The 15085-nt window shown below is 41.1% G+C and overlaps 1 protein-coding gene across 1 annotated transcript in view; it reads right to left on the reverse strand.

Annotated features, from left to right (window-relative positions):
• Positions 1–13752, reverse strand: part of SPHKAP (SPHK1 interactor, AKAP domain containing) — a gene marked incomplete at its 3' end in the record, with an annotated part of 101368 nt that extends 87616 nt beyond the window's left edge. Inside the window, 1 exon segment of the mRNA XM_082003329.1 lies at positions 12672–13752. Within this exon segment, the coding sequence (XP_081859455.1) occupies positions 12672–12752 (81 nt within the window). The 5' untranslated portion in view covers positions 12753–13752.
• Between the last annotated feature and the right edge of the window lie 1333 nt (positions 13753–15085).

The following is a 15085-nucleotide window of genomic DNA, read 5'->3' on the forward strand; positions in this document are numbered from 1 at the left end:
TCAACTATGCTTGAGCAACTGTCAGAAGCAGTTTGTCCAACATATTCTTAAATTCTCACCATTAGTATTTCCATAACCACTGCGGGCAATCTATTCCTGTGCTTTAGAGCGTTGGGTAGGCAATGCATTTCAGCATTCTAGCAGTTTAAGATGCATTTGTACCACAATTCAGAAGCACAGAGTACTCACTGAATTAAAACAGCAGGAGAAAAGTAGGCATAACTTCATTTATCTGTCAGGTTCAAGATACCATCTTACTTTTGTGTTCTCAAACAGGTAAATTCTGCTGTGCTTTGAACTGTTTATTATCACAGTAGTCACAAGAGTATTTATCTTGGGATGTTTCACCTGGAAACATTTAAATTGAGCCTAATTGAGAGAGACTGGAAAAAAAAATCATAATAAAAGGACTGATCTGAAAACAATTAAGTGTATACTTGGATGATTATGAACCTACATTAATTCAAGGACTTTCAGAAGAGGAATTGAGTGGAATTGTGTGAAGTATTTGCCTGGATTGTGTGAGTGCTGTTAGGCTTGTGAAAGTTAGGTAACCATTAGCTGAAGTACTTCATAACAGCTGTGGAAACAGTTAATTCATGCAATTCATGTTTGGTCAGAAGGACAGAGGCAAAAGTTGCTGAACAATAGTAAAACTGGGAGAATGTCTGCGTGGAGGCTTGGATTTTGGGAATACAAGTGCAGGATTCGGTCCATTAACACCTGTGTAAATGAGCCCCTCCAAGCTTTCCAGAGCTGCGGAGTAGTTCAGCTAACACCAGCACTCTGCTGAAGGAAGGCTGCTCCGTTATGCTGAAAAGTGCCATCCGATTTCTACAGGGTGGCAATGTAATGATGTCAGTAATGCTGCAAAAGCCTCTATGCCAAAGTCTCTTCTTCAGTCCTTCTTCCTGTTAGGGGTTATCACGACTTGCTACTTTCATGATATTGTAGGCAAAAATACGCACTACTAGATTATCTGTTATCACTGTCACAGCCCAACCCTCTCTGCTGCTAACACAAGATGGAATTATAAGCATCAAAGAGAATGAAAAATGAAATCAAATTGCCCACTGGATGACTCAACTGCATTTTCTGTTTATTAGATGTGATGACGTGATAAAATACCATCATTCCTGGGCAGTCTAATAGCAATCGCTAGCAGTTTATTTGATAGTTCTTTCTTTAGGCTCTGTCTTTATTTCCAATCTGCACAAGAAGGGGTATTTATCTGCCTAAATTTAGCCATTTTGCTTGGATTTCTGTGTTTGCCAGCTTGTCTCCTAGTCTGCTTAGGAGAGAGAGAAACACCTTCAGAGGATTTTTGAGTAGGTGGTGAACTCTGAATCACTGTCTGGGAGAGCCTGCTGAAGCCTCTTTTTCCTTGTTTTGTTGGGCAAGTTGCCTCCTTTACATAACAGTTGGAAGGCAGAGTGACTTTCCCCCTTGCTGTAATGTGACCCCTCTGGATGTAAGCTGGCAAACTCCATGCCACACTTCCTTCCTCCTTACTGTTCTTGGACTAGGGTATGTATGCAAGAAGCAAAGTCAGGACAAACCAGCCGCTGGGAAGAATGAAAAATGCAAGATGATACAAACTAGGGCTCTGTTAGATGTCCTCTGGGACCTATCTACTTTGGGCCTTCTTTAAATCTCAGGGGCTTCACAAATGGACATATTGCTTGTTCTTTATGACTTACAATCACTTGAGAGAGAACAGCATGGAAACTGTATAAAGAGGGTTTTTTTAAAATAATAATAACTATAGCCCAAGGTGCAGCCTCCATCAGAAGTCAAAAGCAAATGTCTAGGATAGAGCATGGGAACAGGACAAACATATATGACCAGCACCCTTTAGTCCTTTCCCCAGCTCCAAGTATTTTTAATACAGAAAGATCCTGAGGTAATACGGTGTCTATGTAGTCAGTAACTGCTGACGGATATCTCTTCCATGAATGTGTCCAGTTTCTCTTTAATCCGTATAAACTTGCACTGTCACGTGGCAAGGAGATCCACAGCTCTGCTAATTTTGTATGAAAAAACAACCCTTTTTGTTTACTTTGAATTTGGTTCTTGCTAGCTCCATTTGAGGCCACTTGGTACTTGCACTGAAAGAGATGGTGAATGGGCCGTCTCACCGTGCTACCTCTATGCCATTCATAATTTTGAAGATCTGTCTCGTATGTCTGTTTGCTTTTTCCAGATTTCAGTGTCTTGGACATTTGACAGGCATTTCCCTGTCTTTTAAACAACTTTGTTTCATCTGATGGTTGGACTCGATGATGTTAAAGATCTTTTCCAACCTTAATGATTCAGTGATTCTGTGATCTCTGTGAATTTGGTCTAGCCCTGCTTTTTGAGAGGAGACCAGAACTGCCTGCAATACTTCCCACTGCCCTTCACTCCTTTACCCTGTCCAGCAGGTTTTGGGCTTCGTTTATGTGACATTTTTCAAAGGTTTAGTATTTGTACAAATATGGAACAGCACAGAGCATATGCGCAAACATGCTATTCTTCCAAATTTCAGGTTCCTGTTCTAAAGCTCTGGGAGCACTAAAGATTGGCAAAGGAAAGGTTGTCAGGATTGTCTTAGTGGGGTGTGTGTACTTTGTTGTTGTTTTGTTTCTTAATAGCTATTACACATGTTTCATCTTAAAAAAAAAAAAAAACCACACACAAAAAACCAAAAAAACCCCAACCAAAACAAAACAAAACCCCCAAAAACCTCAAGAATGTTTGAAATAAAAAATGGAAAATTTCATCCATGTGCAGACACTAGCAAATTTCTGTGTAGCTGAATGAAGGTTGTGGATTGAAATGTGCTGCCAGAGGCACTTCATTTGCTGCTCTGAAATGGAGCTGCCTGTAGAGATGAGCTGCCAAATATAGGCCTCCTGCTTACTGTGTCGAACTTCTTGGCTGCTGTCTTTTTTTTGTTCAGTGGGTGAGGAAGCTGGTGAGAGAGTTCTTATGCTCACCCTCTTTCATCTTGTTCCTGTAATGCCATTTGAATTTGCTACAATGCGTGCTTTTTATAGGGATAATAATCATATTCGTACGCCCTCATGCAAATCAATGCTGAACCTGGATACTCTTCGTGCGTTTGCTGTATTTGAAATGTACGGCAGCTTATTCTCCTGTAGTAAGAGCCCTCTGGACTGAATTTACAGGGCTGCTATGCAAACTGCTGCAGAAGAGTAAATCCTATTAGGGGATTTCTGAAGCCAGGCTGAATAGCTGACAAAAAGATGGGTCAGTTCAACTAATCGGCTTTTTAAATGTATTAACATTTCATTTAGGAGAGATGACCTAGAATGGTCAGCTGCCTGCAGTGTCCATAGGACTGAAAGGACCGAAGCTGCGGAGGCTGTTCTTGCAGGAGTGTGATGTTGCTTCGGGCAGGCAAACTGCCTCGCCGCATCTCTCAGTGACGAGCATGAGAGAGATGCACAGTGGCTTCACAGTTCAGTTACGCTCACGTATCTTGCTTTATCCTGTGATTAGACTGAACAGGCATCTCCCGAAGGATTTTATCCAGTGATCTTCCCGCAGAGGGTCTATGTGAAAAATGCCTAATGCTTGACAGATGTGTAGTCGCTGTCTTAATTGTAACATAATTGTGGCACAAAGCATGCAGCAGCTATTGTGTTCACATGACAGTTTTAGCATAAGATGGCTACAAGCATTTTAATTACTCTGTTGATCAGACCTTCACTGTTGATGTAGCAGAGGCCCTGACTGGGCATGTTTTGGTGCTAATTAGCTGTGTCAAAGCCAGTTTCATTGAAGTCAGAACAACCACTGTTTGGAACACGTGTGTTTGTGCAGAGCTGGGACCCAAGTGGTTAAATAACTACAGGAGCCTCTCCTAATTTTACTCTACTGGCTTCCCAGGCTACTGCCTAAGAATTTGAACAGTCACTTATTAGATCACAGTACTTATACAAGCTGTAGAAATGAAAGTATAAACTTATAAAAGAGCCATGACCCTGTGATTTTGAAAATGGGAGTGCTAAGGGTTGATGAAAAAGGACTGCTTCCTAGAAGCAGTAGGTGATGTGCAACACTACCAGGCAAGTCCTTAGTAGCAGCTCCCAAGCACTTAAAGATGGCCTGATGCCTTCGAGGATGATGTGGCTCAGAGAAAGCAAGAACTACTGCTGCTAGTGTAAATAGAGATGTCAGAAAGAAAATTTGAGTAGACAGGCCATTTGTTGGATTATTATTTGTGTAACGGCAAGCAGGTACTGGATTTTCATATCCAGGGTCACTATCCTTTTATTTAGGCCAGTATCATGCCCAAAGGGAGGGATGAATTGAGGGGAAAGATAGCAAATCCTGGTCAAGAACAAAGTATGTGTGTGTGGGCTTTTTGGTTTCTCTTTTGGGAGTGAGGGGACAGGATGATGTATCAAGTGTGTATATATATAGTGCTGTTAGTCATTTATGTAATTGCATTGACTCACTGTTTTTGTTGCGCTGAGTTTTCCTTCTGAATGCATGAAGATGGAGAGGATCAAGGTATATGATTTGGTACCCAGAAAGAAGTTACAGAGAGTGAGGTGTAGTGAAGAATGGCTCTGTGGAGCTCACTAGTCTTGGGAGAAATGAGGACCTGTGCCAAAACCAATTTTACATAATATTTCTATCATGGTTACTGGTGTTGGCACAGACCACTTTAAAGCTAGTCCTGGGAGCAGAAGGAAAAAATGCGTTTATATAGTAGGCTAAATCTAATTATAGCGGAGGTTAATGATCTGATGCTTCCAACATCATGAATGTCAGTCATGTTAGCCAAATAGATATCTGGGTTGCATGTGCATTTCCAATGGGTTAGTGATATCCAAGTCTAAAAATCATTTTAGTGCAGAAGTACCACTTCATTCTTCACTCTTCATATGGCCGTATGATCTGTTGTTCCAAATAATAGGAAGCCAATGCACATATGTTAACATCACAGCTATCCCATAAAAGATGTTTACATCTAAAAAGGAGTACTGCTAGGAATAGTAGGAACAAAAAAAAAAAAAAAAATTAAAGTTACTTTGTGCTTTTAGATGTCGACCTGCAGCTTCCCTATTTCAGTCAGTGCTTCCTTCCACCCTCTCATTCTGGCTTTTGTCCCACCTGCCAGGCTACTTTTCCTCACCATATTGCCTGGGCAAGAGGAGCAGAAGCATTGAAATCGAGGAGCGAGAGAGCGTTTCTGCTTGTGTTTCCGTGCCTATTGCCTCAGCAGCCTAGGCTGGAGCTGCTTGGTGTCAGGACACTAAGCATTTGTGAACTGCATGGGAACAGTTAAGTGGTATTTTTCATAGAAATGGTGACAAATAAGTTCCTGATGACAAGGAACACTCATACATAGCAAGCTGCTTAACAAAATTCACTACACGACTATTTTCTTAATAGGAGCAAAAGATAAGTTTCTACTAATACTGACTTTTACAAATGACTGAAGTACTTCTGATACAATATCCCCCAAAAAGCCCCGGTAAAAATTGCCAGTGTGGGACAGATAATGTGAGAAATCTCCATTTCTTGAAATACAACAAAGTTCTAAAGTTGCCTGATGCTTCCATTATAACAGTTGTACATTATAATGCTAGACACTATAATGTTACCTGTAGGCAGCATTGCTTGCTCTGACTATCCTCATTTACATCCCTCTTTTACCATTTTGCTCATGGGCTTTCCCAAAGTTTTTCAGCTGCATGAATAGTCCATGTCTCACCTGTTCCCAGGCTGTCCTGTTTTTTCCTGTTGAAATTTTGAAATTGTCTCTACTGGTGGGAATCTTTACGACTTTGCAGTTTGCTGCATAGGTCTGAGCGTTGCTTGAGAACATTGTGTGGTACAGCAATAAGACCTTAGAATAAATTAAAGAGATGCTTATTAGAAATTATTTCCTTACTGCTATTTACTGATTTTCTTATCAAGAATTTTGTTATTAAAAAAGGAATATAGTTACGTTCTATCTTTTTTTGGGAGGGGGGAATAAGGACACAGATTGTTCTGTACATATGACTGTATATCAAACTATTTGTTGAAAGAAAGCAAAGTTTGTTTGCTAACATTCTCATGACCAACAAGATAAAAATAACCAATATGTGACTGTGTGTAGAGTCTTGTTTTGTTTGTTTTTAGTGGCAAGCTGTTGTTTTTGGTGAGTTAAACTACTCTCTGAACCTTCCTTTGGGTAACTGTTGGAGTCTGCTGGGTTTGTAATGTGAAGAGCAGCATAAAATAACAAAGCTCTTGAAGTGGGAGGTATTCTCTGCAATTTTTGAGATCCACTGTCATTCACAGTAACAAGTGAATTGCACTGTATTCACACCAGTTCTGTTTGAAAGGATCTGCAATAAAATTGCAAAGTGCACATTTCAGTATTAGCTACTTCAAGGATTAACCCCCCCCCCCCCCACGTATATAAGATTGTGTAAACAACTAGGAGATTGGGGGAAAAAAGTGGTTTTTCTTCTTATATTCAGCTCTAGACTGTTTTTGTCTTTGAAGTTTACTTTTTCTCTGTCATGAATATTACAGTGTTTTTTTTGATTTTAATGAAAGCTAAGGTTCTCAATTACTGCCTCATGTCAGAAGCTGAGCCTTTCAGAAACAAACCAAATAGCAGAAAACTTGAAGCAGAATAGAGAATAAGCAGCACTGTCTTGACATTGCACAGAAGTGTTTATTAAACAGCTCAGTCAGTATCATGCTTCCAGCCTTGCCCTTTATGCTCCTGAATTACTGGTAGTATTTATGACCTCAAGTTTTTAGCAGTTCAGCTGTATGCGTGTTTACCTTTCATAGAAATCACAGAATCACTAGGTTGGAAAGGACCTTCAAGATCATCAAGTCCAACCATTAATCCAGCGCCACCATGTCACCTAAACCATGTCCCGAAACCACATCCACACATTTTTTTAAACACTTCCAGAGATGGCGACTCCACCTCCCTGGGCAGCCTGTTCCAATGCTTGACAACCCTCTCAATGAAGAAATTTTTCCTAATATCCAATCTAAACCTCCCCTGGCGCACCTTGAGGCCATTTCCTCTTGTCCTATCACTAGTTACTTGGGAGAAGAGACCAACACCCTCGTCGCCACAACCCCCTTTCAGGTAGTTGTAGAGAGCAATAAGGTCTCCCCTCAGCCTCCTCTTCTCCAGACTAAACAACCCCAGTTCCCTCAGCCGCTCCTCATCAGACTTGTGTTCCAGACCCCTCACCAGCTTCGTTGCCCTTCTCTGGACACGCTCCAGCACCTCAACATCCTTCTTGTAGTGAGGGGCCCAAAACTGAACACAGGATTCGAGGTGCGGCCTCACCAGTGCCGAGTCCAGGGGCACAATCACTTCCCTACTCCTGCTGGCCACACTATTTCTGATACAGGCCAGGATGCTGTTGGCCTTCTTAGCCACCTGGGCACACTGCCGGCTCATGTTCAGCCGGCTGTCAACCAGCACCCCCAGGTCCCTTTCCGTCGGGCTGCTCTCCAGCCACTCCTCCCCAAGCCTGTAGCGTTGCATGGGGTTGTTGTGACCTAAGTGCAGGACCCTGCACTTGGCCTTATTAAACCTCATACAGTTGGCCTCTGCCCATTGATCCAGCCTGTCCAGATCCCTCTGCAGAGCCCTCCTACCCTCCAGCAGATCAACACTCCCACCCAACTTGGTGTCATCTGCAAACTTACTGAGGGAGCACTTGATTCCCTCATCCAGATCAATTATAAAGACATTGAACAAGACCAGCCCCAGAACCGAGCCCTGGGGAACACCACTTGTGACCGGCCGCCAGCCGGATTTAACGCCGTTCACCACAACTCTCTGGGCTCGGCCATCCAGCCAGTTCCTCACCCAGTGAAGAGTAAACCCGTCTAAGCCACGAGCCGCCAGTTTCTCCAGGAGAATGTTGTGGGAGACGCTGTCAAAGGCTTTATTAAAGTCCAGGTAGTCAATGTCCACAGTTTTTCCCTCATCCACTATGTGGGTCACCTGGTCATAGAAGGAAATCAGGTCGGTCAAGCAGGACCTGCCTTTCATGAACCCATGCTGGCTGGGCCTGATCCCTTGGTTGTCCTGCAGATGCCCTGTGAGCACTCTCAAGACCAACCGCTCCATGATCTTCCCCGGTACAGAGGTCAGGCTGACAGGCCTGTAGTTCCCAGGATCCTCCTTCTGGCCTTTCTTGTAGACAGGTGTCACATTGGCAAGCCTCCAGTCTTCTGGGACCTCCCCTGTTAACCAGGACTGCTGATAAATGATGGAGAGTGGCTTGGCAAGCTCCTTTGCCAGCTCTCTCAGTACTCTCGTGTGGATCCCATCAGGCCCCGTAGACTTGTGGGTGTCCAGGTGGTTTAACATGCCCTTGACTGCTTCCTCCTGGATTATGAGGACTATATTGGGCTCTCCCTCCCCATCTTCCAGCTCAGGGGGCTGAATACCCTGCGGATACCTGGACTGGCTATTAAAGACTGAGGCAAAGAAGGCATTAAGTACCTCAGCCTTGTCCTCGTCCTTGGAGACAATGTTCCCTGCCATATCCAGTAGGGGATGGAGATTCTCCTTGCCTCTCTTTTTGTTGTTAATATATTTGTAAAAACATTTTTTATTATCCTTTACGATTGTAGCCAGATTGAGCTCTAGCTGGGGTTTTGCCTTTCTAATTTTGTCCCTGCTTGACCTAACGAGATCCTTGTACTCTTCGTGAGTTGCCTGCCCCTTCTTCTAAATGTGATAAACTCTCCTCTTTTCCCTGAGTCCCAGAAAAATCTCCCTGTTCAGCCAGGCCGGTCGCCTTCCCCGCCAGCTCTTCTTACGGCACATGGGGATAATAAATAGAACAGTCTTGCTTGTAGTAAATGACTGAAGTAAGAATTCAGGATTGCAAGATCAGATGTGAAGGAAACCGACATTTTTAGCAAACAAAGGTCCCTTTTTCTTGTGTTCTCTCCAACTGAGGCTTGCCTCTGTAAGTGCAGTTTTATTCTGTCAAATGACAATTCAAATTAAAAGTTTTCTCTTTAGATAACTGGCCATCTCCTCCTCAGAATAGCCTTATACACCGTATTTATTTTGCTATTTAGGTTCGTTTTACAGAGATCCAAATCTTGTCGGGCTGAGCTTTAGTCTCCTCCAGCTTTATGGAATATTTCCAGGGGAAATGGATTGATTTCGTGTCTCAGTTGCTTGCACACTAGTAACAGTTACCTGGTCTCAGTGCTTGGTCATAAATTAACTTGGTACTTTTAGATGTTTCTTCTGTGACCCTGTTCTGAATTCTTGACCTGATGGAAGTTTTTGTAGTCTTTTTTAGTGTGTAAACTTACAGAATCAGAACCAGTATCTGTTATAGCCAAGAGTAAGTTCCTTATAAATAGCCAGACCGAAAACAGCTGCATATCTGTTCAAAACAAAACAGTACAGTGAATAATATGATTTTTTTTTTTTTTAAGCTAATGAAAACCTGGCAGCTGAGTGAGTCTCAGCTATAGCAAGCTGGCCGACCCAAGCAATGAGGCTGTAGAGGGAGGAGGATGGCAGTTGCAGGCAGGTTCCTTTCCTGAGGACTCTTGAAGCTGTCTGACTCTGACAGTGCTAGCATGTTTGTTGTAATTTTTTTTTTAAATGTGGCTGTGGCACCTGAATTAACAAACACTTTAGAATGGCTTCGGCAGTGTTCAGCTCCACTGTCGTTGTAGTGTGGTGCTTCCAGAAAGATCAAGAGCATGGGGCCAAGTGAGTCACCGCTGCAAAGCTCCATCTGGGATGATCTCACCTAGAGCGTCGGAGTCTCTGCTGCTGTTCATCTCAACCCCAGTGCTAAACTCCCCTTACTACTTCCCTGGTTATGTCTTAGAGTTGGGATGTTGCAGTATTGCAAGAATCAAGGCCTGCTTTTGGCAAACAAAAATACTCCACACACACCACACCACCCCAACATGAAAAGGTGTGTGAAACATGCTTAGGGTGCTCACCTTACTTGCACAGCAGTCTAATGGCTACCCTACTGTGAAGCATTTTCCTGGCATGGATGACCTATAAAAGGCATTTTAGAAAGGGATTTAATTAAAAGTATTTGTTTCAGAGCCTCCTGCTGGCTGGAGCTCTGTAGTGCTAAGATGGACTAATTACTGTAAGAGCTTTTGGATCCAGTGGAAGAAACCCATGGTTTGCAGTCAGTGATGGATCTGATCTGTGTTATGTTAAATATGTTCTAAAATAAATGGAGATAAAGTACAGTGTGCTTGCTAACACGAAAAACCTAATCTGTCCTAGCTAGAATTGTTGCAGAGTATGTATATGTCAGTTTATTTTTCTCAGCAATTTCTAGTAGGACTAACTATTTATCTGATCCAGTTGTCTTCTAAGTTTGGTTACCTTTTTCTAAAAGTAAAACTCTCTTCTGGGCATTCCTGAGGTTGTGCCTCATAAATCCTCCTAATTTAGAAAGTTATTTCTAGAATATCAAAGTCTTTCTCATACCTGGAAGTGAGTCCCTGCTTGCTTTCTTTTAAAAAATTATGTATATTTTAAAAAAAATTATATATACATGTATGTATTAAAAACCCAACCTAGAGTTGCCTGCCCAGTTTTACTGGAAACTTGTGAGGAAGCATGCTTTCCCTGAGTCACAAACAAGCTTGGTGTGTGGGTGAAAGGCATTATTTAGATAAATAAATTATTCCTTCCCTTAATTACAAAGGGAAAAGCCATGCATGGGTTTTTTTGTAAACAATCAAGAGCAAAAATGTGTAACATAACATGATCAGAAAAGGCTTAAAATCTGTGGGATTCTAATGCAACTAAAAGAACATGGCTGAAGGTAATAACAGAAAGGGCATTAAAATGCCTTTCATTAAGGAAATACTAATTCTTTGCTATTCTCCTGTGTTCTATAAAACACAGTCAATACGACTGCGGAGTCAACAGCCAGGATAACATCATGGCACACGGCTAAAGGACTTTAAGCTGTAAACAACAGCCCAGAGTAAAAAACACCCGCCGCTGATTGAAGCTTCTCTCAGGTAATTTCAAGGGCTGGGAAGGCAGATTACCAATATTGCTGTGAGGTAAAAGTTCTGCTTTTCTACTCCGGAAGACCCCAGAGATCCACAATATCTCCTGGCAGGTGGCAATAATTAGCTGATGACTTAAAGCTAACTCTGAAAAGTCTGAGCATGATCCAAAAATGTTGTGGACTCCATTCCCTTAAAGCTTAAGGGAGCTTTTATCTCTCGTATTAGTCCCCTCATCAGTGAATATATTTACTGGCAGTCTTACATGTAGAGGCAGAAGTTACCTGGCATGGCTCATACTCAAAAACATCCCTCAGGCCCATCAGCCACCAGCCTCAGTGCTTGTGGCAAGTGCTGCTGTAGAATGTTGGTTTTTAATTTTTTTTTTTTTAAATCTATAAAATACTGCCTTCCCTTAGGATACTGTTCTTAAATGTGTTGGAATCTTATCAGAGGAAATAATCTTAAAGACAAAATAGTTCTGTTTTTTTGTTGTGGTTTGGGTTTTTTTTAAATGGGAGGTTTTCACACGGAGTGACGTGATTTTGCAACCTCAGAAGAGCTCAATAGGCAGCCTTTAATTTTTTTTTTAATTCAGTTTTGTTGCTGTTGCTGTGGCAGTCAAATCTGTTGTGTTCCATACGGAGAGAGGTACTACACTTATCCAAAGCATGGCCTCAAGCTAGCATCTGCATCAATGTCAGTTAGGGATTTCAGACCTGACTTCTTGTTCAGTGTTTGGTCTGGAACTATTTTATGAAAAAATAGCTTCCCTACTCCTTCTGCATTCACTTATGAGACCCCACAGTCCCTTATTCCTCTTTATGCAGGAAATAGAGACATTTATGACTTTTCATTACTGTAAATGATAGACCTGTCTCTGTGTTCAGAATACGTCTCAGCTGAAATGTTCTCAGTCAGCTGCTCTAAGAACATCTATCCTTTAAACTCCATCTAGATAAAAAACATAATTTCTTTATTTTGATGAAGCCCACACTTTTCATGAAACAAACTAATTATATTCCACAATTATCTAAATGTATTTCTTCCAGTTTGTTACTTATTTTGGGGCAGCATCTCAGACAATGTTTGTCACACTTGTTTATTCAGTTCTGATCACACCCTTGCTAGGTATGAAGGGTGGTCTTCAATAAGCAAGTGGAGTGGAGGTCAGATAGACTGAAGGTTACTTCTGTTCTTTAGAAAGGAACTGCTTTAGCAGAGCCCCTAGAGATGCATAAAAATGTAGAAATATGTCACTAATACAAGGTTTGTCCAGCAAAAAAAAAAAAAACCATAACATTTTTTATCTGAGGTTGGGCAGCTCTGGATTGAGGAAATAGTTACAGTGATAGGGATGTGTAATCTCTAACATAATGAAAGGGGTAGTCTCAATACAAAGCTCTCTGGCTTTATGCAATGCCTGATGGTAAGATTAAGACATATCTTGTTGCTTTATCATATGAGAATTGGATTTTGTCATGCACTGAAGAAATGGGATTAGCTGCACCAAAAAGAAACTTAGGTAAAAAAAAAAAAAAATTAGCCCAACTTTTCATGCTTTACTGGCCTAAAAGGATTTTCATATATTCAAGGGCAAGTACTACTAGAGCAGAAAAGGAAGACTGGGGAAAAAAAAATAAAATCTCTTACCATGAAGCCATAGTCTTGGGCCATCCTGGCAGGATGGGACAGAATCTGGGTGCAGAGCTCTTCATGGCAGTCAGGCATCCCATATTTTTGCTTCTTTGACCAGATGTGGTCAACGTGGTTCTTTGTTAGAAAGGCCACTAAGTGCATAAACAGCACTTTGACACTAAATGGAAGCAGTGTTTTAAAGGATCTGACAAGCAGGCATGGAGAGATTAATTCAAACAAGCACCTCTCTTCAGAGTGATAGTGTGATGAGGGGAGACTAGAGAATGTGTTTAGTGCTTCTTCTCTAGAAGCAGATGCAGGTTCCTGATACGGAAGCTGTCTTGTGTGACTTGAGGAGGAGGACCTGTGTTTTACAATGCTTCTCTCAATCTTTCTATTCCAATCCTTCACTTTAAGAATGCAATGCAGAGGCAGAGAGAGGTGACCTGCCAAGCTTCTCCCAGCTTGATATGCTGTTTGGTTTCTTTCTTCCTTTTTTTTTTTTTTTTTTTTTTTTAAGAATTGCATCAAAAAGGAATTGATATGTTTAGCCTATAGCTGCTGTTGAGTCATCATTAAGAATCGCTTCTCCATCTTAAAAGTTCTATTCTTTTCCCAATTTTGTTGATTTAATTTACATATTGACTTCTGGTTTAACTGCACTTACAGGTGCATCTTAGTATCACTCTGTGCCTAATGACTTCGGGAGAATTTACAGTTCTTGTTACTGCTTCAAAGAAACAAGATGCTACAAGTTGATTTAAATAAAAACATTAATGCATTAGAGAGCTGCTTGTGCAGGATTTGCTGTGACTTCTGTAATACCTGTATTTATTTTTTCATACAGGGAATTTCACCTACTCGCACTTCATTTATCAGCATGTTCAATATAATCCTCAAAGGTTATAGTACTTGGATTTTTGGTTTTGAGTATGACTTGTGTTTCTGCTATTACTTGGAAATTAGTTTGTACATTATTTCTTCACATTTCTTTCTGTCAGAAACAGATGTATCATTTTAAAGGAACAAGCCCACAGGGCTTCCAGATTTTGTCAATGTGTAGTGAGTAATTTCATGAACAGTGTCTTTAATATCGAATCTCTGTGCTGGTATTGTAACATTCTTAAATTTTACTGTATGATAGAATAACATTTCTGACAAGAGTGATTACACCTTTGGCATTAGGACAGAAAGCGACAGCTTAGATTTCCTGCAGTGTTTTGTCTGTTATTCCTGGCTGAAGGAGGACTACAACATGCTCTGTAAGATCACCTAAGAACTTATTCTGGCAGTTTGAGTGAGATTTAAAAAAAATATTTTTCATTTAAGTACGTTTAATTCATAAGCCTGTTAAGAAAGCCTACCTTTTCCATGGATGTATCTGAGTTTTTTGTGGTGAATTCCCGCAACAGAGTGATACTCCTCTAAATTTTTTTCTCTGGCATGGAGAAAGAGAGAATCCAAGGGATACTATCCATCATAGCTCGCATGACAAAGATTTATGCTTTTTTACTTTGATTAGACCAAAAAAAGCTTACAGAAAAAAAGAATTAAGGCTAAGAGGTTCCAACATGCATGCTTAAACTTAAACACACTCTCGAATTTAGACTGTGGTTCTTCAGTTTTATTTTTAGAAAGTATGCAGTCTCCTGTGGATGTCCTTGGCAGGCAGGACTAAACAGTTTTTAGGTACTGAAGTCCCCTCTTAGAGTTGTTAAGCATACGCAACTAATACTTATTCTGGATATGTACCTACCTGACTTTAAGTATCCAGTTTGAAAAATGTACTCCAATTCATGCACAAAGCTAGCTGTAGAGCCAATCTTAGAGAGAAACTTATGGGTTCCCTGTGTCATGTCTTACCACCATTGAGACAAACAGAGAGTACTGCTCCTCTGATCTATTTGCAAAATTTTATATTGAAGACTGATACCTTATTTGAGCGGAGGGAGGTAGAAAAGTTGCAGCAGACATTTGGCATACAGGAATCTAAGCCAAACTGTTGTAGGAGATAGTTGTGAACAAAAGGTTGTTTTGATTTAATCGGTATCGCAGAAAATGTTGGGTAGAAATGCTGCACTTGACTACGTATGTCTGGAACACTTCAATGCTTCAGACCCTCATACAGTGATCTTGCATATATGACATAAACTTTATTAATGTGTTTAATAATTCTGAGACCAAGTCCACCTTTTGGCACTTGTAGTATTAGTAGAGAAGACTATCTTTTATACCTTTGTAATGCTATTATTATAGAAGATTCCTTCTGTTCTTCCCTTTTCCTGCAGTATTTGAGGAACTTGAACTCGTCAGCTATTCTCTCTCGCAGTGATCAGAAGGCATACACATCTGTGTCTTTCCCCAGTTTACTGCACTGCAGTAGCCTGTTCCTTGATGTCGGGCAGATGGCATGGAGGAAGTTGGAGGGTTA

The sequence above is a fragment of the Phaethon aethereus genome, assembly GCF_964289735.1.
Source record: "Phaethon aethereus genome assembly, chromosome: 9".
Taxonomy (NCBI): domain Eukaryota; kingdom Metazoa; phylum Chordata; class Aves; order Phaethontiformes; family Phaethontidae; genus Phaethon; species Phaethon aethereus.